Source organism: Phoenix dactylifera, chromosome 4 (genome assembly GCF_009389715.1).
Source record: "Phoenix dactylifera cultivar Barhee BC4 chromosome 4, palm_55x_up_171113_PBpolish2nd_filt_p, whole genome shotgun sequence".
Taxonomy (NCBI): Eukaryota; Viridiplantae; Streptophyta; class Magnoliopsida; order Arecales; family Arecaceae; genus Phoenix; species Phoenix dactylifera.
The window spans coordinates 19,400,662-19,427,999 of record NC_052395.1 but is presented as its reverse complement, the minus strand read 5'-3'; the positions used below and the strand labels follow the sequence as shown (position 1 = coordinate 19,427,999).

The 27,338-nt window shown below is 39.5% G+C and overlaps 3 protein-coding genes across 4 annotated transcripts; all 3 read left to right on the top strand.

Moving 5' to 3' along the window:
- Window positions 1-1,359: 1,359 nt before the first annotated feature.
- On the top strand, window positions 1,360-12,503 carry LOC103713937 (COP1-interacting protein 7). 2 transcript variants are annotated; one of them, XM_008800992.4, is made up of 10 exons: window positions 1,360-1,808; window positions 1,903-2,088; window positions 2,441-2,537; window positions 2,668-2,704; window positions 2,965-3,017; window positions 3,169-3,182; window positions 3,302-3,454; window positions 8,191-8,414; window positions 9,033-10,933; window positions 11,735-12,503. In XM_008800992.4, the coding sequence occupies exons 1-10, from the start codon at window positions 1,750-1,752 to the stop codon at window positions 12,134-12,136; spliced, it is 3,126 nt and encodes a 1,041-aa protein (XP_008799214.2). In that variant the 5' UTR covers window positions 1,360-1,749; the 3' UTR covers window positions 12,137-12,503. The 2 variants fall into 2 exon arrangements, with proteins under 2 accessions (XP_008799214.2, XP_008799213.2); XM_008800991.4 differs by having other exon boundaries at window positions 3,133-3,182.
- A 768-nt stretch (window positions 12,504-13,271) lies between these two features.
- Window positions 13,272-14,186, top strand: LOC103713970 (protein EPIDERMAL PATTERNING FACTOR 1). Its single transcript, XM_008801034.4, has 2 exons — window positions 13,272-13,633; window positions 13,723-14,186. Exons 1-2 carry the CDS (start codon window positions 13,537-13,539, stop codon window positions 13,995-13,997), a joined length of 372 nt encoding a protein of 123 aa, XP_008799256.1. The 5' UTR covers window positions 13,272-13,536; the 3' UTR covers window positions 13,998-14,186.
- Window positions 14,187-17,423: 3,237 nt separating this feature from the next.
- On the top strand, window positions 17,424-18,165 carry LOC103713969 (TIR-only protein-like). Its single transcript, XM_008801033.1, has 2 exons — window positions 17,424-17,971; window positions 18,093-18,165. The coding sequence occupies exons 1-2, from the start codon at window positions 17,424-17,426 to the stop codon at window positions 18,163-18,165; spliced, it is 621 nt and encodes a 206-aa protein (XP_008799255.1).
- The last annotated feature ends 9,173 nt before the right edge of the window (window positions 18,166-27,338 follow it).

The following is a 27,338-nucleotide window of genomic DNA, read 5'->3' as shown; positions in this document are numbered from 1 at the left end:
AGATTTATTATTTGTACAATACTTAATAAAGATGATGATTAACCACGTGTCATTTATCAAGACAGTTTTCACTTTTTAACGGAATATTGAGAACAGCTATTGATAGGGAGTTATCCATGGAGACAATTCTCAATGGTTACCGGCTAGGTTAAGTTTTTGCTAGAATTAACTCTCTTTTATCATAAAAGGATGAAAGGCTTCATTTGTTCTCTGTTTTTCAGATGATGCTGTTTTATTTATATCTTTTCTAATGATCAGTTTTCTTAATTCTGGAGGTTCCCTATTGTAATGGCTACTCATTGTTCTCTCACCATGGATGTGATAAAGCGCCGAGCTATCCATGAATAACTCCAGCTCAGTCTACAAACACTATTTGAGTCCGGTCCATAAAGGAAATGGGTAGAACTCTACTGATCAAAGAATGAAGCCCGAACACTTTGAGCTTGCAAAAGATTCAATGGAAAATCTAGTTGGTTCGACCTACTGAAGCAGTTCAATACGCGACGCGGGGCAACTGGCGCTTGGCTTGGAAGAGAAATGGAGGACAGGTTGGTTCGACGTGGCCAAGCTAGCTGTATATTAACTGGCATAGGCCTGATGTCCGCCATGTCCTATATCTTACACAACTCGTTGTCTTCAAGCGATTGTTGACCTTTCCATCCCCACCACGCAACTCCTACTAAAAAAATTACAAACGAAAAAAGGAAAGAAGAAAGAAAGACAGGGAGGTAGTCTATGGGTTAGAAAAAGGCTGGATTCTGTTCTTTTCCCCTTTATTCCGAGTCATTGCGGTTGAGGAGTCATGGAGATGCAATAGCGACTTGACTTATTTGCTTTAATATAAGTTTCTAAAATGTGGTTGTTCCTTGCTCCCTTGTCACTCCATAATTTGGTCTGAAATTAGGCAGTAATCAAAACAAAAACTGCCAACCACCTGAGCTGGCAAAGAAAAGGAATGAACAGACGGGGCAGCGTCGGCAGAAACATAGAATAGAGTTGAAGCGGAGAGGTTAATATTATGGGCTGGATGTCTGGATAAAGGGATTTTTTTTTTTTTTTGTTGTTGCTACAGCGGGTTTATCATATAATGCTTGTACAAATACATTTAATAAAGTCGAAAAATACTAGTTCACGGAATGCTCGAGGCAGCTCCCCTTCTCTTGACCATAAGGCAGCCATCTAGTTAGCAGCCATCTAATTGGCAGTTCCGCTGGCCTTTCTGAATGCATGCTTGGTCTGAAAGGCCACCCCATTTCTCGTAATCATCCGGATGTTTCGAAACAAAGGGTGGTTTGTGCTCACGTTCCTCAGATCCTTCTAAATTCATCTGATCACCATAGCTGAATCGTCCTTCAAAATGATCGAACTGACCTGCAGCATCTGCCTCGCATGTCGAAAATCCGTCCAGACAGCCTGTGAGGAATATTGCTTTTAAAGTAATCCAAAGGAATCCAAAACTTCACTTGGGTGGAGTGGGACTTGGGGAAGGTGGCGAGCGATTTGAGGGGGGGGAGGCGTGGGGCGTGATGAGTTGTGACGGCCAACTCTTCCGTCCCCTACCACCCGGCATGTGCTCCCACCACCGCCGTCGCGATCTCGCCTTAACTCCGCGGTCAATCTCCCGGCTCAAACGCCATCATCACCACCGCCTGCCCGGTACCCGTTCGGACCGCTCACGCTGAGCAAAAGCGGCAACTTAATTCCCTTCTTCCTCTCATCTCATCATCTCTCCACCAGCTAACCTTCCTCATGGATCCGGACGCTCCTCTCGCACGCGCTCTCTTCCAGCTGACCCCGACCCGGACTAGGTACGCACGTCGCTGCTCGACTCCATTGCGTTTCTCCCTGCCTCTGTTCTCTGTCGCCGGAGTGACATTATTTTCTTTACTGTTCCTTGCGAAGGTGCGACCTAGTGGTCTTCTCGGTCGCGGGGGGCGGCGGCGAGAAGATAGCGTCGGGGCTGCTAGAGCCATTCCTCTCCCATCTGAGATGCGCCAGAGATGAGATCCCCAAGGGCGGCTACTCCATCACCCTCCGCCCCCACTCCGCGTCGCCGCCCGCCTGGTTCACCAAGGCCACTCTCGAGAGGTAGCGCGCCCCACCCCTCCCCACCCCCCTCCTGTACTTCTTCTTTCATAGCCAGCGTAGAGAAGGGCAAGACCATCCCAAAAAGAAAATATAGGAGAAAGAAACAGAGGCATAGAAGGGACGGAAGGAACGAAATGGAAAGTAGCTTACCGACGATTCGTTTCTTTCCATACCGTTTCCAGTCCCCACTTCCTTTAACCGGGTAGTAGTGGGAAGCAGTAGGATTGATATGCGGGGATTCAAGTAATTGCGTACTAAAGGAATGCGGATTAGAGTAGGCGCCCTTCTCTTCTTCCGCAGACGGCTGATCATATTTGGGAATCTCTAATTTCCGTGATGTCTTCTTACTCAGGTTTGTTCGGTTCGTTAGCACTCCTGAGATCCTGGAGCGAGTGGTGACGATAGAAAGGGAGATCCTACAGATTGAGGATTCCATTCACTTGGGAGAGGTCGGTCTACTTGTTTGACACCCTTCCCACTTGATTTCTCCCTTCTTCTTCTTCTTCCTCCAGGATTTTAATGTCTACATGTTTGTCATCATCATCAATTGCTCTCTTAATTTCCTCCAATTACTGGCAGGCATCTAACCTCACGGGAACGGATCTAACGGATCAAGGTACAATTATATGCTAGATATAACTAAAACTAAGCGACTCGTCATAATTTCTCATCACCCTAGTACATTGTTATGCTCTTTTAGTAATTCTTGTTTTCTATGTCATTTGGCTTGCTCTTTCTCTTTATATATTTGTACTCCTCTGTTGCTGCTTTGCAAGTGAATGCTTTCATCGATACTGGCTATATCATTGTAGATCTGTCTAATATGGCAAAGCGTGTAGGTGTAACTGAACGTACTCATGCCTTTATGTTGTCCAGGCAACGTAACTCTTGCAGACAGCAACAAAAAGAAGCCAGCGATTCCTTCTGAGGTATCTCTCATGCTTTTTGAGGATATGTCGGGTTATTCAGCAATGTGTATTGTCTAAGTTGTTGTTCTTTATCTTTTCTTTTTTTGAACTTCCTGTGATAATGGATTGTCACCAGTTGAAAGTGGAATCTCATGGTCATGATGCTTCACAGAGAGAAAACTCCAAGTAAATGTTCTGAGCTTGTGCTTGCCTACGTTATATTAAATGCATATCCTTTTCAAGCCACAGAGTATCTCATGCTTATGCTGCTCCATTGCGTGCTGATTCCATTTTTGTCTTAACAGGATTTGCCTTCAAAGAAGTTTAGAAACTCGAAAAGTGGTTCTCTTGAAAGAGCAAGGCATGGCATATGCTAGAGCCTGTGTTGCTGGCTTCGAACTAGCTCACGTTGAGGATCTTGTGTCATTTGCTGATGCTTTTGGAGCTTCTCGTTTGAGGTGTGAAGCTGTTGTCAATCAAATTTAGTACTTGTCTTCCTAAAATCTCTATTCTGTCTTCTTCTGCATCTTCTTCTATATGATGCCTGTTTATTATTGAGACCAAAATTGATAGTACACCAGTTCACCTTTTAGGCCATGGTTTGGAAAGGTACTTGCTTCTGTTCTGCACCCAACTCATTCTCATCCAAAGTAGTTCTCCAGTCTTTATGGATAAGAAATGATTAAAGAATATAAGCAGACAGATGTCTTAGTGAATAAATATCTCAGCAGATCTGATTCCCTTGTGATCATAAATCATCGCCCTCAAGTGCTTTCCTGTTCATCATTATCTCATCTTGTGAATAAATATCTCATCTTTTGTTGCTTGAACGGTTCCTTTGAACTTATATTGGTCCAGCATCATTATTACGTCTATTTTTTCTCTTATGCTTTTGCATTTCATCCGAAGAGATATCCATCATTGCCTGTCGCTTTTTCCCTTAAGTTTGATATTACGAACTTGTGGTTTTATATGTTTCTGAAATCTGACATGTTTGGGTTGTGTTAATGAATATACATGATATTGCTTGATGAAAAGGTTTACAAGAATCTAGAACCCATGAAAATTTTTTGTATAAAGTTATACTGAAAAGAAAGTTATAGAGCCTAGCAATCTTTGTTATAACTAAGCCTATTACTGGACATCTTAATCTAGATGATTGGTAGGTTTCATTTTTATACACTTTTCTGCTACAGCAATTCTATGATAGAGTCTCCTTGTGACATGTTTACCAAATGTGTGAGGATATGTCAGCTGCTTCCATTATTCTACAAAGGTCTGTTATCTTATCAATTTTGAAAGGAACCAAGGATTATACGAGAGAGTGCAAAATTTAGGAGATGTAAATATGTTCAGAATTGGGAAATTTGTATATGAGTCACTCGAAAAAAGCACATCCTTGTATTACATTAAAATAGCAAAATTGGGGTGATCTTAGCACTAGAAAGAGGAGACTCCATGTATATCGGTTAACTTTCTTTCCTTTTTCTTTCTTTCTTTCTTTATTTTGTTTGGTAATAGTTAGATGCCTTTCTTTATGTATTGATTGTAGTCAATGCAACTTGATGCCAAAAAAATTACAAAAATTTTCCAAGTACCTGATTTTGGTTTCAGTTTATAAAGTGATTGATAGGGGGGGGGGGTAGGCCAAATTAAAAGATAAATGGATGAACAATTATTCACAACAAGAGAGGAGGATGGAAGCGAGCTACAAACTCAAGCTATTTCATATATTAAATAGTTTAGTAATCACAATCTGCCCTTCACCATCTACCACATGGTCTATTTATACTAGTCTAAGCATTAATCATGCTCCAACTTACTAAGCACCCATTACAATTTCCAAATCCAAAATAAATGCAAATACAACTTACTAGAAACACAACTTACTAAGAAATTAAAGAGATAAGACCTTGAGTTCTTGACCAAAGGTAGCTTCTTCTACACTACATCATCCTCTCCGGATGAGAAAGAACTCATCCTCGAGTTGTCATCCAAACTCGCTATGATACACCAATATATGATTCAATTTGACTTACAGAAATGTCATGTCCATCTTTTGCCAATAAATTCCAAAGTCTGATAATGCCCCGAACCGTGACCAAAGATCCTTGAGAATATCATCTTCATTTGAAAGTGCTATGAATATCTCCTCTTGACATAGGATCTTTGGATTGTTATCAAGAAAATCAATTAATAACTTTCTGAAATCAAACGAACCCTTCAAGCATTTGAACTCATGATTTCTGAAAGATGGAGTTTGGCGCCACATCATCATGTTGAAATAATCTCTAAGCTCTTTGAAGCATAGTTCTCCACAAGTCTTACGAAAGCCTTCATTGAAAAGGTCTACTCATTGAGAAGGGAGTAAGACCAACTCTTTACTCTCATCCAAGACAACAACAATAGTATCACGATAACGTTCTTTTAATGACAAAGACAAATACTGTGAGTACATTAGACCGTTATTCCGAATCTGTTCTTCATCCGGATAAACATCATATACTGGTGGAGAATTCCAATCACAACATTCTCCTTTCTTAATGTCACAAACATTTTCTTGAAGATTGAAAATGTTTGAACTATGCCAAACTTCATTTGAATCAAACCTTAGAGTTGTAAGCACCCTATGGATCATAAGACTTTCATCTTCTTCTGGTTGAACCTCCACACGCTCAATGTCACCTTCTTCATCATACATGGGCCTGTTTTGAGCTATCAAGGTCTTCTTCTTTCATAAAATTTGCATGAACATCAACCTGTTTCTTTGGACAAGTGTAGTGATAATGACCAACCTCTCCACACTTGAAACAAAATTAGATTTATTGCCAAAATCATGGGAATTTGAATTAGTACCCTTACCACGAGAAGAGTCTCCTTTGGAAGATGGGTAAAGATTTTGTACCTCCACAAATTTTTTTCTTCCACTACGAGCAAGCTTAGCCCCTACTTTCAAGGCTAGTTCATACGCATCATTGAGTTTCCATAATCGATGCATTTCTACTTCATCCCGATTTGGAATTTTTAGACCTTCAACATACCTCGCCACAATTTATTCTTCGGATTCTTGAAGATCATTGTGAGCCATTAGCTTGTAGAATTCTTTAGCGTAATCAATCACATTTCTAGACTCTTTGATGAAAATTGTTCAATTGAGAAAAGGCCATTTGAGCAAAATTCACCGGAAGGAATTTCTCCTTAAGCCTAGATTTTATTTTCTCCCAAAAAGAAACCATAGGCATTCCTTTGCGAAGCTGCATCTCTTGAACTCTATCCCACTATGCCGAAGCATTACCATGAAGCCTTGTAGCAACAAGCTTCACTATTTGAATCTCCGGTGTCTCCATGTATTCAAAGATCTTTTTAAGGGCGCTAAGCTATTCAAGAAACTGTTCGGGTTGGAGGCGACTATGGAATTCCAGTAAATCAATTTTCAAAGTGTCGGAATCATGATAGAAAAATCTTTCCAATCGTCCTCCATGATTGGCAAATAGATTCACATCGAATTCGTTACTACAAGACCCTCGGCTTGAACCACCTCGCTCAGTACGAGCTTCTCGGTTTTCAAGATGCCAAGTAAGTTCCTCAACTTGTCTTCGAAGTGCTTGAAGTTCATCATCCCTTTCGTCCCTTATTTGGTTGCCACGTCGTCCTCTACCTCCTCGTGCCGCCATGAGAAAGAGGAAAATAATCCAAGAGCGTAATCACAAGCTCTAATACCAAATGATAAGGGGGTAGGCCAAATGAAAAGGATAAATGGATGAACAATCATTCACAACAAGAGAGGAGGATGGATAAAGCGGGCTACAAGCTCAAGCTATCTCATATATCAAATAGTTTAGTAATCACAATCTGCCCTTCACCATCTACCACATGGTCTATTTATACTAGTCTAAGCATTAATCATGCTCCAACTTACTAAGCACCCATTACAATTTCCAAATCCAAAATAAATATAATCACAACTTACTAAGCACCCATTACAATTCCCAAACCCAAAATAAATGCAAATACAACTTATTAGAAACACAATTTACTAAGAAATTAAAGAGATAAGACTTTGACTTCTTGACCAAAGGTAGCTTCTTCTACACTACATCAGTGACGATTGTTTATTTTTCTTGTTATTTTTGTTTTTGTTGCTTTTGATTTTTTTCTCAATTTAATTGGCCACCAAAAGTATGGAAACTAGAGCTGGAACCACCAAACTATGAGATATGCTTGCACGTGGAACCCATCTTTCGTGAAACAATAACCATATCTTCTTTCTAGTGCATGCCAAATGATGCATCTCAAACCTGTATTATTACTTCATTGTTGTCCAAAGAAAATTTTAAGAAGAAGACTTAGGAAAAGAAAATACTATAAGCATTTCTATGCTTTCTAGAGAGGCTTTCATGGTCTGCTTAAAAAGGATGCTGCCCAAAATGGCATCATATCTCCATAGATAGGGATAAATTTTGGTGATTAACCATATGGTTTATTGAATTACAAGACCTGGGTAGTGGAGTGACAAAAGGAACTAATTCCGAGCTAGATAAAGATAAAAATATGTAGGAGGTGGTAGGCTTATGATTGTGGGCCTAGCGAGCATGCAAATATGCATGCATTTTGACAGATTGCCATTGCAACCTATGTTACATTGCACATGGGTTAGTGATTTCGGTGTGTGCATGTCTAAGCATCGGATCCATGTTTGTTAGGTGTGGATAATTTAGGAATCAGTGGGTCCAAGTAATATAGATTGCAATCACGCATTGCCTCTTGTCATCTCGTAGGTGGGAAAATGTGGTGATTGGAAACAAGCTATTCCCATGACTTTTTTAGATATTTTTGAAGCCATGAGGAAGAGACTATTTCGAGGTAATTTGGGATTGTTCTTAAATTGCCATACCGAAGCCTCCCCATCCTGTACATGTAAGAGTAAATTTTACAGAGATAATTAATTTTGATAAGTTGGTGCCATATAGCAATAAAATCTCGAAGTTTAAATGATGTCGTACACTTGGTTAAGACTTAAATAGATTCAATTGCGTAATTGGGCAATGTTACAATTGACTTTACTCATTGTTTTAGGTGTGGTTTTGCTTGATGGTGAGACTTATAATGTCAACATGTTTAATAACTGTTCTACTCTTTATCCATTTATTTTCTGCAATTATTATTTTTTTAATGTACTTCTACCATTATGTAGGAACGCATGCTTGGAATTCAAAGAATTGTGTAAGAAAAAGGAGAAAGATAAGCTTTGGATGGATGAATTAGCAGCAATGGAAGCAATTTCCAGACTAGCAGTGTCACATTCATATGACACGCCAGTGGGTCATGTGGCTGCTTGTCAAGTTGAGCCAAATAGCACTCTTGATGAAGCATCAGCTGATAAAACAAATACCTCTGCATGCTCAAATACAAACAAAGGTACTAAATGTGTATCTATAAAGTGGTGAACATATAACTAGAGCTTGACTAGTTATTCCTTCAAAAGGAAAAAAAAAAGAGATTGACTAAATATCATTCATGCTGTATCCATGCCGGCTTTGTTTAGTATAATAACAGTTAAATCGTGTTCTGCCAGTAAATTGTTGTGGCTTATGTCATTAAAAATTAGTATTCCTTGCAGGTCCATGTCAATCTGTGCTGGCCTATGCTGGTTGCTAGTGGCTGGTGCAGTTCAACATGGACTGGCAGTTATGGTACATTGGTACAGAGTCCCTGTATGTTGCATGTATCTAGCAGTTAAATTATGTAGTTTAAAGTACAGATCATGACATACCAACACCAAAAAAATTTGCTAGATGTAGGTGCCTTTATGTTTCTTTTCCCAAGTAGCATGTTCTCTGAACTTGTTGGTTCAGTATATAATGGTGATTCCAAATTGTCGCAAATATAGTTAGTCTTTCAAACTTTACACTTGGGGACTGGTGTTCCTTAATTACCGGACTAAAACAATTAAACCAGTATGTATCTAAAAATTGTAAATAATTGTTCTTTTCCAAAGCTTTCCTCCACTTATCTGATCATAGACTCCATCTTCAGATGACCACATGCATGAGCCAATTCAGGAGAAATTGCATTCTGTAAATGATAATATATTCCATGGTAAACCTCAATCTCCAATTGGTTTGGCAAATCATCTGCCTCAGTACATGTATGGTTTTCAAGGTCCTGTTGCACAGCAAATGTCTCCGTACCAAGGGCATGCTTTTTCTGGTATGCAATTCAGTTCTCCATATTATCTAGGAAATCTTCAAAATATGCAGTGGCCTCCATATACAGAAGCGTTCAATCATGGTGTCTCGAAGAATGAGGATCGTCATCGAAGGAGCAACAAGCCTCCCCACTTGAAAGAAAGATACTCAAATGGAAAAGCAAACAGAAGCAGGCAAACTACTTCGGGGCTGCAAGATGGGTTCTCTGACCAGAATTCCTCTGGTTCAGGTAGTGAATCAATTGATGAATTGGATCATGACATGTCATCCGGCAAGGAGACCCTGGAAACAGGAGTAACTAAAAAACAGAGGCCCAAAAACAAGAACTCAAGAACAGTTGTCATTCGCAATATTAATTACATTTCTTCGAAAGGAAAAGATGGTGGCAGCTATGGTTCCTCTGATGATTCATTAGTTAAAGATGATTTCTTGGATGGGGATTTCCTAAAAGACAAGGTAAAAAATGTTGTTGACTCTATACAGAAGCACCGCAAGTCCAGCCGGCATGGTAACAAGGAAAGATGTCAGGTTATGAATTCCAGCGAAGCAGATCATGGAGAGAATAGCTCAGAAGCAAAAGCTTGCGATGTTGAAAAAGGCAATGAAAGTTGGCAAACTTTTCAGAATATTTTGATGAAAGAAGAGGAGTTTGATTATAATGAAATGGAACATAGAAGCAGAGGCATAGTTGACAGTAATTCACAGCACAGTGTAGAAGTTGGGGATGAGTTCTTCATGATTAAAGACTCTGAATTGACAGAGCAATCTGTTCATAGCTGTCCACGTGATGTAGAAATTGACACTGGAACAAAACACCAGACAGTTGCAACTGACTCTATCATAATAACTGAGAGGGATGCTAATATTGCAGATGGGCGACACATGGAAAATTTTGAGTGTGATGAAAATTACTGCAGAAGCTTACAGAAAACCCAGGGTGTCAATGAGGACCTGTTATATATGCAGAGTATAAAACCAGAGGGTAACGTCCAAGATACTCAGTCTAATTATATGAATGAACCATTTGTATACAGAAATCAGAGAGGCGAAGATTGGTTTGTTGTCAGCCGATCTGATAGATTGACGGAAGCACAGTTATCTGCAGAGCACACTTTATATGAAGATGACCAGGCTATAGCAATACATGATGACCATAAGTGCAGCATGGAAACAGTTAAGGAAAAACCTCTGATTGATGACTCTTTCATGGTTCCTACGAGGTCAATCGTAAATGAGCAACATATTTCTCAGTGGGAAACAGATATGAGCATCATTTCTGGCATTACATTGGTTGATGCCACATGTCACACTGACAACACGGGTCATTCCAAAGAAGATGTTAGAATTTTACATCACTGTGAGCCTGATGATCTCCAGATAGTGTTAGAACGGGATCCAGGTATTGAAACTGCATACTGGATTCCTGAAATAGATTACACTGCAGAGATTACATATGCCAAGGTCAACGAACAGAACTCTGGTGCTGAAACAAATAGTTGTACCGGTGATATTGTGCTACCTAAATGTAAGGAGGGCAAAAGGAATGGTGATATTGAAAAAAAATCCCTAGATAAGAATGGTGGTATCGAAAAAAAACTTCTAAATAAAGGTTCAAAAGCTAAAGTTGTACGTGGATCTCTTGGAAACAGTGAATCTAATGTTTTATCAAGTAATAGGAGACCACCTGCCATAAGCAAAGCAGCAGCTCAAAAGAGTAAAATCGAGAAGGTACTCAATGCAGCCCTTCATTTTTTTATATATTTTTGGTATCTTACTGAAATAAATGCTGACTATAGGATGTCAGAAGACGTCCATAGTGCTAACAATGCTAAACATTGCCTTAAAACAAAAGGCAGTGAAAGTGCAATGTCTATAGAAGCGTATACTATTTAGTATGGTTCTTGCTTTTCCCAATCCGTCACCCATTATTTACTGATTTTGTACTTTGGTATGAATATAGACTTATTATCAAATTTTCCTTTTTCTGCAAGTAATGTGAGTTCTGAAAACCCTCTATTCCTTAATGCACTGTTTTTTTCTGAAAGCAAGAAACTCATATTGTGGTCTTTATGGGTGAAAATGATCTTATTTGTTCCATTTTAGCATTACGAGTATCAAATCTGTTCCATTTCATATTTTGACTTGATTCACATCTCTTCTACATGGAACATCCTCCATGGTTGATGATCGTACCTTTTTTTTTTCTATTTTTTCCTCAGAGCCTATTTAAAAGCTCAGACATCAAGACCATTCTATTAGATCCCTATTTATCCTAAATAAACATCCAGAGTTGATAATTTCATGAACCTTGGAGAAGTCAAGTTGCAACTCATAGGAATGTAATATGTATGAAGAAACTAAAAAAAGGAAATAAAAGAATAGAAATAATTAATTAGTGCCAAGGCAAGGCTTACTCGAGTCATCTAGGCTGATCTCTTTGCTGGTAAATTTTTACAACTAACTTGCTACTTCTCACTTGTGTCTTCTTGTTTCCTCTGTTAAGAAATTAATTTGTATATTTTGTGACAGGAAGAAGAAAATAGGAAAAGAATCGAGGCATTATTGCTCCAGCGTCAGAAGAGAATTGCTCAGAGAAGTGCAAGTAAAACTACCAATTCAGCAGCATTCAAAGAGAGCAAAACAGAAAGTAAAGCCACAACAGGTTCTTTAAAGCATGATGGAAGAATCTCTCTCTCTGCAAGTCAAGTAAAGAATAGGCCAAAGCTGCATAAATTAGATATCACAAATACAGCCAAGGAAAAACATATGCATGGGCAGAACATAAAAATTTCAGAGATAGTAGAGTCAACGCCGCCACCTCCAAGTATTGTGAACTCTGAGGCATCGTACTCAAGGAAGAAATGGATCAGCAATGGAAGCTCTGCGACAACAAAACCAATCAAGGAGCTACTATTTGGACAAGAAATTTAGAAATTTCATGAGTAATTGATTTGAATCTCCTTCAGCTAAGAGAAAGGAATATCAAAGTGAATAAATTATTAGATGGGACTACTTCAGTGATATTTATATTCATTAGCAGGCAGCCATGTTCAGCCAGTGCTGCTTGATACCTCCTTCGATTTGGGATTGCTGCCATCATGAGCAAAACATATACCTCTGGATATGGTATGATTGTCTTATTTTTATGGAGTATTGGATAGAGGAGATTATTTTTGTTTTTCTTTGTTGCTGGGGGTGATTACTTGCATAGTTGAGTTTGTTTGTTGTGCTATTGATTCGATTGTTTTGAACTCGTTATCACTCGAGATGGTAAAGATGCATGCACATTCTTTCACAAGTTTGACGCCTGCCACCAAAAAATACTTTCGAGTACTTCATGTACAGGACATTTTTAGTCTGTGATGGCTACGTGTTGTATAATAGCTAACTTAAAGGTAACCGGTAGCTATCCTGTAGCAAAAAAAAAAAAAAAAAAGAAAAGGTAACCAATAGCTATCAGGTCAGCTGGGAACATGCTTGTGTGCAAATGTAGGAATCGAGAGGATCACAAATCATATCCTTCATCTAAGATCTGGACCATCATTTCCCTAAAATTTAAAAAATAACTATTTTAATATAAGGAAAGTTTTTGGAGAGTATGTGTCTTGTGGTGCCGCTCCACAAGCAATCGATGATCCACCAAGTGATAAAAGCTTATCCATGAACCTGCTACCCTCCTAAAAGAGACGATCCATGATCCTGTATTGCTCGTATAGCTGCCGCCCGAGCTTGGTAGCGGCCATTAATGATGGTCGCATTGTACCCTGGGTTCAGCCTGCCTCTTGCTTGGGGGTGTGATTCCATCAATGGAAGCGGCCCAGCCGGCTGGTCTCGAACACAGAACAGGCTCGGTGGGCGAGCTTGGTTCGCGCGGGTGCGTGCGAGGGGAATGTGGGAAGGGACCCACCCCACCTGAGATGTGGAGAAACAAGCGCGGTGCCTGCGGGCGCTGTTCCCAGTGGCTGGTGGAGGAAGCTGATACGCTCCGCAGTTAATGGCCCCCACGACGAGAAGGATGCATTTCCGTGAAAAGAGCCTAGAGAGGGTGCATTGCCACCCAGCACGGGCCTAGCCCCGGCACACTCTCGCAGCCGCCATGAAGTCTGTGAACACCTCTCTTTTCTCATGTGATCGCTACAAACCCCTCCCCTCCCCGTGGAACTTACCTTTATCTGTGATGCGATTCAATACCTACTATGCATATATAGATCCCCTACGTTCCGGGTGGAGTTGGAGCATTTCAAATCTCCGTAGATTCACCTCTTCACCATCCTTAAATTCCCAGGCCCTTCCCAGATCAAACTTGGTCGTCATCCTGCACAGATTTAGCCATGCGAGTTTCTTCCGCCCATGCCGCCGCTTTTACCCTCCTCATCCTATTGCTTCCACTGGTTGTTGTGGGAAGACAAATTGCCCGGAGTCGTCGAGGTACGGTTGCTGCTTAATTTCTTCCCTGCACAGATTTATTTTTGTCATTCTAAAGCTTTATCTTGGGTGTTCTTCTCCCATGCAAGCAGATGGTTGGCACCATGGAGCAACGGCTCCAGCCGTAGTTGGCCGGGGAGGCAATGCACGAGCCGGGCTGTATGTTGAGGTGATGGAGAAGAAGGGGAAGGCGGATACGGTGCAGGTAGCGGGATCCAGCCTGCCTGACTGCTCGCATGCGTGTGGATCATGCTCGCCGTGCCGCCTGGTGATGGTGAGCTTCGTGTGCGCGTCCCTGCAAGAGGCGGAGACCTGCCCCATGGCCTACAAGTGCATGTGCAACCGGAAGTCCTACCCAGTTCCCTGATCTAATTTCTTGTCATCGATCAGCCTAACGGTGATGATGCTGCCTCCGGATACGACGTCGACGTAAAGTACGTCGTTATGTAGGTACTCATATGACGCTGCATCATCTCCTTAGCGATGCATGCCACGGGACTTGTAACTCATCAGAGGCCATGCAAATAACAGCATGTTCAATCTTGAATCTCTAACATTACACTGGTTTGCTGCGAGTTAGGATTACCCATTGCAACTCTTCTCACACGAGACTTGACTACTGGATGAATTATCAGCAACTCAGGTTGGAGAAGATTTCCTTGCGCGATTATGTAAATTAAGCATGCATGCATGCGAATCGCAAGATCAAGCCATTCCGTCCCTCGCCTGTTGATTTGGAATATTAACTACAAATATTTAGAAATTGTTAATGAAGTCAATCCGGTCGCCCCATCTTGAGTGCAGATTCCAAGACTTTCTCCCAATCCAGTCGCCGTGTGTTGGGTATAGAGAAAAATGAAGGCCAGCGGGAGTTTCCTACTAGTTTACGTACACGAAAGCGATTTGGCATGTCCTAAATGTCTGTAATGAGATTCTTCTGCCGTTAAATAATACTATACACCCATTTCCCGTTCACGGCACCGCTTAATTTTACCAGTCCTATAATTGGGGTCACGGATTGATGTCATAGCCCACATACAAATGGTTGTCCGGCGAAGCATGTACCATCGTGAGGCAGCCCCACGTAGGAGTTATCAGGAGCTTGAGTACCGTTCAGCCACCCATCAATTTCTCTATAATTGAGAGCCCGCTAGTGATCTCAGCGATGACGCAGAAATGATTATCATCCTGATTATAGGAATTTTCTACAATTAGACTCTAGGGAATTCACAATCCTTTTAGACCATTTGCGCTGTGCCTAGCTTCCATCAATTCAGCCCCACCACCATGTATCATTAATTTCTTGGACCACCACTTTGCAGCATGGTACTAGATATTGTATTGAAATGGATCCTCTACGGTGCAACTTTTGCACCACAAAGTGCGTACTATCATAGATATACCACCACACTATCTATCTCGAGATAAATGGCCGTTCCTTCATCATTGCAGTGTGCTGTGGATCCTACTAACGATGCCTCGAGCTATCTATCTCCGAGACGAATGATGTAGTGGCTATCCGTGATAGTACCACACTCTGCAGTGCAAAAGTTGCACTGTAGAAGGTTTAAACTTTATGGCATCCAATACTAGATTGGGGTTTGAGTTTTGTCGGAATTTTGTTTATTTGAAGAGAAAAAATTGTTTCTTTTAGGATGACTTAAACTAGTTTTAGGCTTATTTGTTGTTAATTTCCAATTCTTGTCTAAATTATGCCTAGACTAGCCTTGAACGGTTCCAAGCTGCAACAAAGCTAGAGGGGGCTTAATGAAGGCCTTACCCTACCCAATTCACCTCATCTCCTTAATTAATAATATATTGGAGAGATAAATATGTTTTAGAAAAGAAAACAGTAATAATAAAATTTAAAAAGATCTTAGCAGTTTGAGTTTCAGCTTCATAAAGCTACCGGAAGATGTACAAGAAAATATTTTCCATCTTTCCCACAGCTAAGGAGAATGGGAGAATAACAACAGAAAAAACATTCTTGTTAATTTCTATGAATAACAAAGTGATTTTTAATTTGCGAACATCCTAATCGTAATTATATTATTAATTTTGAAAATGGTTTGGAAATTGATCAGCTCATAATACATTTAAGAAGAAAATCTTAATTACATTCTTCGGAATGTTATTTGTAAAAAAATATGCATCTTTCAGTCACCGTGGGTGATAGAAAATATCTATTTTGTGGAGCAATTGGACTTTTATGCATGACATAGGCTGACAATAAATTTCAAAAAATCAAAGGTAGAAACTTTGATTGCTAAGTAAAGGGTGTGACCATCAGGACAAACCTTAGTTGCCTTTCAATTGGGGTATATAAACTTAAATCAACGAATATGTGATTTTTTTTTTTTTACTAATCATTTTCTTAAAAAAGAATAATGATAGAAACGCTACCTTTTCAGGACAGGCGTGGATGCTTTTCCTAGCACAATTTGAGAAAAGAGAGGTGCCCATGAGAAATTGGCTCTTCGTATTACTAATTATATTTTTGAATCTTGTCTCTTTCACCTTAACGGGAGAGCTCGGGCAAGTTTTCATGTAAGTGGACCCGTAGAGGCAACATCATACTATTATCTCTTGTGAGTTGCAGGTAGCCATGTATTGTTCTCTTTTTAATGATAACAACGTTAGTTTCCTCTCTTTCTCTCTGTCTCCAAAAAAAAACATGGCGACAATAATTAAGCTGACATGAAAATTTGGCTTTTTATTTATTTATTTATTGCTACCCAGAACGTCCCCAATCATGTTCTAAAACTATTAAACAGAATCTACTGTTGTGTAAGTTTGCTGCTCCATTACCATTATTCCTGTAGCTCACCGAGGAAAAAAATGGCATTACAGACGCGAGATGTAGAAATTAGGTGGTTGGCTTTGATTGGACAGCAACGCCTGCATGGTGAAAATTAAATCCAATGCAGTCCAATCCATGTAATGAACAGTTTGTAAAGGAAGCTCCCTTTTGATGCCTCTGTCCTATCTCCAGCAATAATATTCTTCCAACTCTTAAGAAAATTCCCACCGTTTGGCCTTATCTGGATTAAAAACGTTACGTTCCAGATCAAAGATGCTAGCCGATTCACCTTCGTCCCACAATGTGAAGCTTTCCAACTTTCCAGAACCTGGAAATGCCGGAGAACGGGAAGGTCCGGTCCTGGGCATGTCAATGTTCAAGGACAGCGAGACCGGCATGGCTGAAGAAAGATCTGCGCCCCGTGCAATAAAACATGTCGCGCTTCCTATATATGCAAGAAAGCCTCAACGCGGCCATTTTCTCCTCTTGGAGGCAACGTCGTAAAGTGCTTTTGTCGGATGCGCAGTGTAACATTCCTTGCACAGACATTCTTGACGTGAGTATCAGCAACAACATAAAAATATAGAGAGCAGCGCGTTTTCGTATTTGAAGGTCTGAAGTGTCTCCCCGCTATAACAAAGATATGCTCATACAAATCAAACTTCGTAACTCCTACTCCCACACTTTGAAATGTTCGCAGGCAAAATCAACATCCGCCGTGGAATCAAATTCAGACCTTGACGATGGTCGATCCGTTCAAAGCACGCCCATCCCTCCCAGTTTAAAAGCACCCAACCCCGCCAAGCTCACCCTCAGCGCCGTTGTCACCCAGACCCCAAGCAATCCAACCAATACACAAACACAACGAAAAAAGAAGAAGAAGGCAAAACGAGAGACGGAAAGCAGACAAAAGCCCACATTTTTCATCGCAGCAGCAAATTAACGCCCACAGAATTACTAACACAAACACCCTCCAGCGAATCTAGAGGATCCATGGCAGTCACATCCTCCGCTCTCTCTCGGCGCTTCAACGCCAGGGTCGTAAGCTGCTTTCGAGGCCGCAAGCAGGCACCTGCTGTCCCCGTCCCCGCCGCTGCCGCTGCGCAGAGAACGGTGAAGCCGAAAAAGGCCACAAGCCGATGCGACGTCTTCATAAACCACAGGGGAGCCGACACGAAACGGACCGTGGCTGGGCTGCTCTACGACCGCCTGGTCCAGCTCAACCTCCGGCCTTTTCTGGACAGCCGGACCATGGAGCCGGGAGACAAGCTATACGATTGCATCAACAGCGCGATACTCGACTGCAAGGTTGGGATCGCCATCTTCTCTCCCAGGTACTGCGAGTCCTTCTTCTGCCTCCACGAGCTGGCGATGCTGGTGGAGTCCGGTAAGAAGCTGATCCCGATCTTCTGCGATGTCAAGCCCTCGGATATCCTGGTGGCGGACGTCGGGTCCCATCCGCCCGAGAAGATTGAGCTGTTCAGGAAGGCTCTTGAGGAGGCCAAGTACACGGTTGGCATCACATTCGACTCACAGAATGGGTAGGAAACTTTTCCTCCTCCTTATCTACTTGTCTTGCAATGTGGTTAATTTTGGCCTTGTATTTTTCGCTCATCACACTCTTCTCATGGTATGTTCTTGCTTGCTTAATTATTTGTTCAGGAACTGGTCGGATTTGGTATCACGCACCGCCGAGATTGTGGAGAAGAGCATAAAAGAGGCACGGGGTCACTGACAAACTGAGGAGGGTCATTGATCATTCTTCCCCACACCGATCGAACTTGTGATTAGCTGATGAAGGACTTGCAAATTAGGAGACCAATGTTAACCCATTCTTTTTTCTTCTTCATTTATTTGTCAGAAAACCATTCTTTTGTAATAATTAACTACAAAATAACCACGAGGGACCCTAACCTCCAAAATGCATGGGTTCCCTTTTTATTTTTTTTTGCTGTCAGAGGATTTATTCACATCCTGCAGTCAGTTAACCGCAAATAAATAAATAAAATGATTTTTTTTTGCTGTAAGAGGATTTATTCGCATTCTGCTGTCAGTTAACCGCATTTAAAAAAAAAAAATGATATTCTCCCCGTCCTCCTCTTGGAGACGTGGAGACGTTGCAATGGTGGTTTCAGAAAACCGCTAGGCATCGTGCATCGTTTGCTGACATTTCTCGACTCCGAAAAGCCATAAGATCATTCAGTGAGGAATCTGGACCTCGCGGACTACGCGTGACCAAAAATACGTAGGATACGCATTTCTTCTGACCGTCTAATACGTAAGTAGACGAAACACAGAGATGTCCGATTTGAATTAAAGATCTTCCAAAATACTACATGGTGGGATCCGCATGAGAATTGGTCTTCAACTCGCTTGAACAAAGGAAAAGATCGAGTCGCACGACCAGGATCTTATGACGAGGTCGCAAGTGCTGAAAATAAGACATCACAAGTCCACTTCAGCCTTTTCTTTCTCCTCGTCAACCTTTCAATAATCCCCACATCCAGTACAATAGAACACCTCCACATGATCTGGAGTAATTAACAGTTTTCGTCAAGGCAACGATCTTAGTTCAGGTGCATATATACGTGTATATATATATATATATATATATATATATATATATATATATATATACGTATATATATATATATATATATATATATATATATATATATATACGTATATATATATATATATATATATATATATATATATATATATACGTATATATATATATATATATACGTATATATATATATATATACGTATATATATATATATATACACGTATATATATATACGTATATATATATATATATACGTATATATATATATATATACGTATATATATATACGTATATATATATATACGTATATATATATATATACGTATATATATATATATATATACGTATATATATATATATATATATATATATATATATATATATATATATATATATATATAATATCGAGTTACATTGACCTCTATTTTATTGGCTAAATATAATTTAGTGTCATGTTATGAAGTGCCTCCCGGGGTTTAATTTTATTAAAAGCCAATGGCTCGTCATTTCACACGGCAAGGAATTTAAGCTTTCTATGCCAACTACCCGTGATCAGCATGTTGGCATCTATTTCACCGAGTAAGAAGTCTCGGATTCAAACTTGATGATGGTGAATTGCAGAGACTAAAAAAAAAAAAAAAATTGTGAACTAACATTTAGAGAAATATCTTATGATTAAAAATTTTGACAATAGCTAATGCCATGAAGATCGATAACATTTATTTAAAAATGCTTCTAAAAATATCAATTGATACGATATTAGTTACTATGTCACCGGATGTTTTTGATATAATTTTACCGCCTTTTTATGTTGATTAATTGATATTTGATGCATTACATATCAGCCAATATGTCTAAATATCGATCTCTTCGATGGCAGCTAGCATTGAGATAAAATGATATGTCATGCTATCTCATTTCCTCTCAATACCAATTATTAATTGGGATGGATAGAGTATATGTCGTGCTTATTTTGTATTCGTATTGCTGGTGCGGTCATTGTTTTGACTATTCAAGGACGTCTACCAAAAATAACATTTTCACCCCTCTAGAGTTGTCTGAATGGTCCAATTTAACATACTTTTATACGTTTCAAAGAGGGAAGAGAGAAAAGATCTTGTTAGCACTCAAATGAACTTGGTTGAATCAGAAGAGAGGTACAAAAGAATCATGCATTTATAATAGCTTATACCAATTTACTGCTCTCACTTCCAGCATTCTTACTGAATAGAGGAAAAGCAGAGCTATATTTTTAAAAACAAAGTGTATTTATAATAGGACTCACAATTGGTGGCCGGTTTAGCAATACCCAGCTGTAGGGTTGTGATTTCTGATGCATGACGTTCTATATATAAGACAACAATGGATTACATAGGGTGTAATCGAGGATTGCTGCATAAAAATTGATCTAAAGTTTAATTAGTCTCACTATATCAATTACCCATCGTTGATTCACAAGAGTCACCTAAAACCATATAAAGTCCGATCAAAAGACCAATAAAAGATGAAATGCCCCATCTTATTAGTGTCTCTCGGAATCTATTCTATAATTGAATAGCTGAAGTGCTACTTAACTTAGTAGTAGAAACTCGGAGAGACTCTTGTTTTTCCAACCTGTTCTCCTCATAATCTTTGAAGAGTGTATAGCTTGTTGGATCCTGTTTAGTTAAACCCTTATCCCGTTTAATTAGAACCCACATTTCACAAGTGTCCCTTGAATTTCGTAAATTCTGATGATCTTAAGGGCATTAGGGTAATTTCACAGCAGTGAAGAATTACCTTGATGGGAGGTGACTCTTCACGGGTGTAACCACCTACGGTGTTTGGTCCTGGAGAGGGCTATAAATAGCCTATTAGACCCCTTTTCTAATAGGAGCATTAAGAGCTCATTTATAATTTATTAATGTTAATTATTCATTTATAATTTATTAAGGTTAATTATTCTATCAATGGTATCATAGCAGGTGGATTCTAAAATAAATTATATCTGTTTGATCTGTTGGTTCGAAAAATTTGAGTGCCCATGTTATTTAAACATGTAAAATATTTCTGGCTGGCCGATGTGGGACTAAACTCCTAACTTTGGATGCAGCCCCTTCCCCATATTACCTAAAGCAATGAATTATTTTCATTTGGGTGATGTGGGACTAACTTCTTCATATCTTTCCCCTTCTTCCATCTTTGTTTGAGAAAAATGAGGAAGGGAGAGCCACTGCCATGGCCGCCGCTACGGCGGGTCTCGGTCGCTGCCCTCCCCATCCTACCCGGTGGTCAACAGGCCCACCATCCAGTGGCCCGCCTCCCCAGCAGCCACTGCGACTTGCCGCCCCGGTGAGCCTGTAGTGGCTGCGACCTGCCGTGGCCGCCATGGCCACCGCGGGCGGAGGAAAGAACAAAGGAAAAAAAAAAGAAGAAGGGGAAGGAGGATTTGACCGACCCCGCGGCCGCCCCTGTTGCCAGTGGCGGCGGTTGCGCCCCCGAATGGGTGGGAGGAGGTCGCCGGTTTGCCGAAACCGGCGACCTCCTCCTCTTCATTCAATCGGTGGTTTGGAGAAGATGAAGTGAGTGGATCGGGTTTCGGGTTCCAACCCAAAATCCGAATCCATTTAAATTAAAAAAAAGTGAAGGGATTAACAGGTTTTGGGTTTCGACCCGAAACCCGAATCCATTTGGCCTGAACTCTGCCTTTTACAATTAAAACCCTTGACAATATGTTATTCTGAAAAAGGGGCTTCAGAGATTCATATATGGTCCAAAGTTAAATTACAGAAAGGTCCTCTAAGTACTCAAGTTTCATTACATTAATTTGTATACAGTCTGCAGAAGAAAGTTGAGTTACAAAAAGATCCTAAAATATATTTATTTGATCCCTGTACTTAGGATTCATTACAGAACAGTACACCGATTATCACATATTGGTCCCTGTAATGAATTTATTACATAAATGATCAATTTAGATGCTTTCTTATGATGATACATGATTGTTTAAATTATTCATATTTTTCATGATTAAAAGGATGATATATGCATGAGACGAGCCAAAGTATCTTATATAGGAAAAGACATAAAAATGATTAAATTTTTTGCATATTTGTGATGATAAGCCAAAGCATCCCATAAATCTTAGAATGCTTTAATTTAATCAATAAAGAGTTTTTTTATCACCATCTCATGAAATTGAATACTTGCATCATACATAATGAACTGGCCCCAAAAGGAAGTCATTATACAAAGTTAATGATGGGATGAAATAATGTTATTAATATGATATTTAGGATAAAATCTTGTTGCCTAAAGGCCTTGAATTCTTCATTAATATTGAACAATATTTAGTAAAATTTACCCATTGAATCACGGTGTCTAAGAAAAGTTTGTCAAAAAGGCATACGTGCCTAACAAATGCTGGTACTTAAGTGAGCCTAGTGCTCCACTACTGATCTGAAGCTGATCTGACTGTTATTCTTTGAATTTTTTCAACTAAACATATAAAGTTTATTAAATATCATACTTAATACATTAGTTTTATCGAAGGGGTAAATCATGTAAAGTTAATTTTGATTTACTTACTAAATTGCTAATATGGGTTAGTAATTTAGATAAGGTTTTAGCGTAATTATAGCATGCATATTGATAGTAAGCATATGTTTTGCAGCTTTATTTTCGACAGTTTTTTCACAATCCACATCATGCATCCTAATACTTAATGGTTCAATTTTTTCGGAATGGAAAGAAAGACTGACATTTACTTTAGGGTCCATGGATATTGGTCTGGCATTTCATGAGGACATGTCACCTGTCCCTACGGAAGAAACTACGCTAGAGGAGAAAAAGTTGTACGAGATGTGGGAGCGGTCAAACCGCTTAAGTCTTTTACTCATACAAAATTATATCTCCAGAAAGATAAGAGGCTCAATTCCTGATTACAAAACTGCAAAAGAATTCTTAACAGCAGTGGAGGAGCAATTTGTGAGTTTAAAGAAAGCCCTTGCCAACACCTTAATCTCAAGGTTTGCTTTTTTAAAGTATAATGATAATGGTGGCGTACGCAAGCACATTATGGAATTACATGACATCACTGCCCAATTAAAATCATTAGAAGTAGACATATCAGAGACTTTTCTTATACACTTTGTTCTTAATTCTCTGCCTATAGAGTATGCACCATTTAAGATCTCATATAATAGACATACAGAAAAATGGACTATGAATAAACTTCTAACCATGTGTGTTGATGAGGAGTAGAAAATAAAGCAAGAGAGGCAAGAGAGTTTTTTTTTCTCACCTCTCATAAGGGAAAAGAATATAAGGAAATCAGTGGTACCAGTCATCATATTCCTGTCAAGAAGAAGAAAATGAAAGTGTCAGCCAAAATGGCTGACAAAAAACAAATAAAGTGCTTCTTCTGTAGAAAACAGGGATATTTGAAAAAGGACTGCACCAAGTATAAGAAAATGGCTCGAGAAGAAAGGTACTTTTCTTTATTTGGAAGGGAGGTGGAGAGTTTCCTGGCCTGCAGAGGGGCAATTTGGGATGTTGGGGACAGTAGTTTTGTTTTGGGGGAGAGAGAGAGAGGAGGGATTTGGTTGGCTTGATAGACGCCTGAAGCCACTCTTATCTTTCATCCCTTCTCTTTTTTGGTTTTGGTCTTGGTTTTCCTTCCCTCACATTACTCCTGATCCAGCTGGGCCATCCGGAAGAAAGATAGGGGGATTGGAGATGGACTTCTTGGAGGGTGGAAATTCTTTTAGTTTTCTCCTCTCGGTTTCTTCTCCCCTCTTGGGTGGTAGAGAGAGAAAAGGAGGGAGGGGGTTGAATGGCTGCTGTGCTGTGATGTTGCAGTTGCTGCTTGGGTACTCACTTGAAGGAGAGATGGTGGGACGGGACTTTTATTAATTAGATAGAGTGAATTTCCCATAATGACCCTACTTTCTCTTATAGAGAGGTTTCTTTATGGACAAATTCTTTTCTTTACCTTAACCATGAAGTGCCATGGGATGACCTTTTCCTATTCGGCTCTTGCTTGACATGGTAAACAGTATTGCCAAGCATTATCTCAGTTATTTAATCAGTTTCATGGCCCTTCATTTAGAGTAATTACTTTTATGTGCTTCCATTCAAGAATTATATTAAATTAAAAAGGCTTCTTGTCTATCTTTATTAGATTCATGTATCTTTGTTGAAATAGTGTACTTGGTAGCTATCTATTTATATATATATTTTTTAAGTATTTTATATTTATTAAAAAAATTATTATTAAAAAAAAAGGCCTCGTTCATTGGATTCGCCTTAGGCCCCGGAATGTATTGAGCCGCCCCTGCGTAGAAGAACTGGGAAAGCTGCGACAAGATTATTCCTTGGACTCGATCTACTTGTGACGCCGATTGATGGTGATATTTAAGCAGCCCTTAGATTCCATCGCCCAGCTGGTGGACCAGTCTAACCATGCAGCGGCACTATAGACGAAATTAAAAAAAGCGTGTAGGTTGGACTGGTCCACCAATATTCCGCGGTGGACCTGGTCCAACTAAAAAATACATAGCTGCTGCGGACCCGCTCTTGTCAAAAAGATGGAACCGCGGCGGTCCCTCTTCCTGTAATTTCGCTACTTTCTTCGCTGTAACTCCTCCCAACTCCGTTTTTTTCATTCCACCAATAGGATCAAAAAGAGAGAGAGAGAGAAAAAAAAAATATCTATAGGACCGCCGTTTATGGCGACCTGGGATGATCCTAAGGAAGCTTGGGTACGACTTGGTTGACCATTTTGGGGTCCTTTCTAGAGACTAAGAGTCCAAACTTGAAGACCCATCTTCTCTGCTGCCCAACAACGACCATGCGAACCAGCCGCAAGCATCCGCTCCATGTCCACATGTGAAATAATACCGAACTTATGTAACTATTGATTTTTTTAATTCAAAATCTTCGTTTATTCATTTTTGATTTTTAAAATTTTTATTTTTAAAACTTATATCTATCATAAGGTTTTTGGTTGATAGAACAGTAGGTTTAAAAAAAATAAAAGATGATATAGAGAGAAAAACATAAACAAAAACTTTTACTCAAAATAATTTTTTTTTGATTTTATGATTTCAGGATTTTATAAGATTTTATTGTTTAACCAAACTTATAGTCTTATTTTTTAGCAGGGAAATACATGGGCTTATAAAGATATAGGATAAAAATGAGGATAAACACAAATCACATTATATTATTTTTCTTTCTAAATAGAAATAAATTATCTTGCTCTTTCCTAGCATGCTAGTTCTTTGCCAATATTTAAGACACCATTGTTTAGATGTTGACGGTTGGGCTAAAGCCGCGGTTGAAAAAGTGTTAAAACATTGTTTTTGTTGATTTGGCTGCTTTACAAAGTCCTTGATTAAATACAGCCACTCATATCTGTTATCAAAATATCCCAAAGATCATCCGATAAAATAGACGAGGTCTTCCAAAGCTTCGATCTACTATGGTCAGTTACATAGAAAGCTACTGAGTTAGCCACCCTATTAGCCTCTTTGAAAATATACTTAGCAGCATATGAAGGGATACTCAATATGAGTCTCCAAATATTCATCATCAAGGAATGATTAGATCCCTGATATTGAGCTTCTGAATTGATCTAGGAGATGATTGTTCTAGAATATCCTTTTACTATGATTTGATCCGTCTGTAAGATAGTAATGGTCCATACGAGACGAACCCATTCAACTCTTAGTTTAGCTAATGGAACTATTGTATCGATGCGGGAAGAGCTACCTGCTGCCATAAAAGGTGTTAAAATTTCTAAAGCTCATAATTTCATCCTCATTGTCAATTCTCCATTTCATGGGACAGCTTGAAAATTAAGATTAATTAAGCGTAGGGAGTTCACATCAGTACTTCGCAGAAAGGGTAAAAATCTCTTCTAGCCCTTTAAATAGGGCGGCTACAAATAGCTAGTTTGAAAGAACCGACTTTCACCTTGAAAGCCACTAGAGCTTCTTCCCCGTGCATGCATTACACGCAAAATGTCACATAAGAACAAGGTAACTTGATGGTTTGTCCATTTGTTCATAGCTGAAATTTCAAAGAACGAGTATATTGTTAACTGATAGATTGTACAAAAAACAACATATTATTTTCTTTGGTTGACATTACTTATCTATGTCGAGTTTCCAAAGCAAACACTCATAGTAAAAAATTAATCTGTATTTGCCTAGCCAAATGCAAAACCATATATATTAGTTATAATAAGTTGGTTTGATTGAACCATATATCAGATTCTCAAGATAAATAACTGCTGTCCATCCTCAAGACGGATGATGTTACAGCTAGGGACCCTCCAGATTCCTTAGTCTCCAGATTCACAAGGAGAGTGCAAGCAATCCTTCTCATACATAGCAGAATGACGATTTATGCCTATGAATCAGCATTGTCGTATATCATCTTCAAATCTTAGCGAATGCTTGCAGCTGATGGTGATGCGTATCAAAATAACAGTCCCCAAGTATAAGTGGATCCAAAAACCTCCATCTAAGTCTAACCAAATACTTTTTTTTCTATATAAAAAAAAAAGATCTAATAAGATATTGATCAGTTGAATGGTAAGTTAAGTAAGGGACACCATGATTTTATTGTAGGATAGGAAGCTATTTAATGTGGGTAGTATATATAGCCAAGATTTCATTGTATTCTTATATTTTACTTTTGGACTCAGATGAGTTTGGATTCACTCATTATCCTTCATTAGAATATACTTCAAAGATGCATGTAGCGATTCGTTATATCTTAAGAGTGAATTGCCATCAACTATTTGCACCTCGATTGGACTTATTTTGCTTTAAAAAAAAAGAGCACCATTCATAGTCTGTCTTGGACCATTTGCTTCCCTTCTTTGGTCTATCGAAGAAAGGTTACTAATGAATTGTTATGAGGTGCCAAGGATCCCGGCCTCGGTTAGTCTCGATAGAAGCAGTGAGTAGCGTCGGAGATGGGCCGAACTTCAATGACAAGTCCAGCTCGATGCTCAGCCCATTATATAAATATAGAGCCTCTTGTCAAAGCATCACGGTATGTATGAACCCAGCGTATCCCTTCACTTCAGTTCGTAATGTACTGCCCTTCCATTTGAGCTACGACAAAGTAATCCTAGCCTGGAAATATTCCTGTCCCTGATGGAGTGGCCACCCGGCAGGAGTTCCCAAAGCTAGCTTCCACCTTGCCCTTGGTGCATGATGTTTCTGACTGCTTGTGACTTGGAATATTCCATACAAAATTAGATACAAGAGGCGTGGGAGGTATGGTAGAGCCATTCCATGTGCATGCTAGAAGATAGAACGCTGCCGTGGTTTTGGCAAGAGCT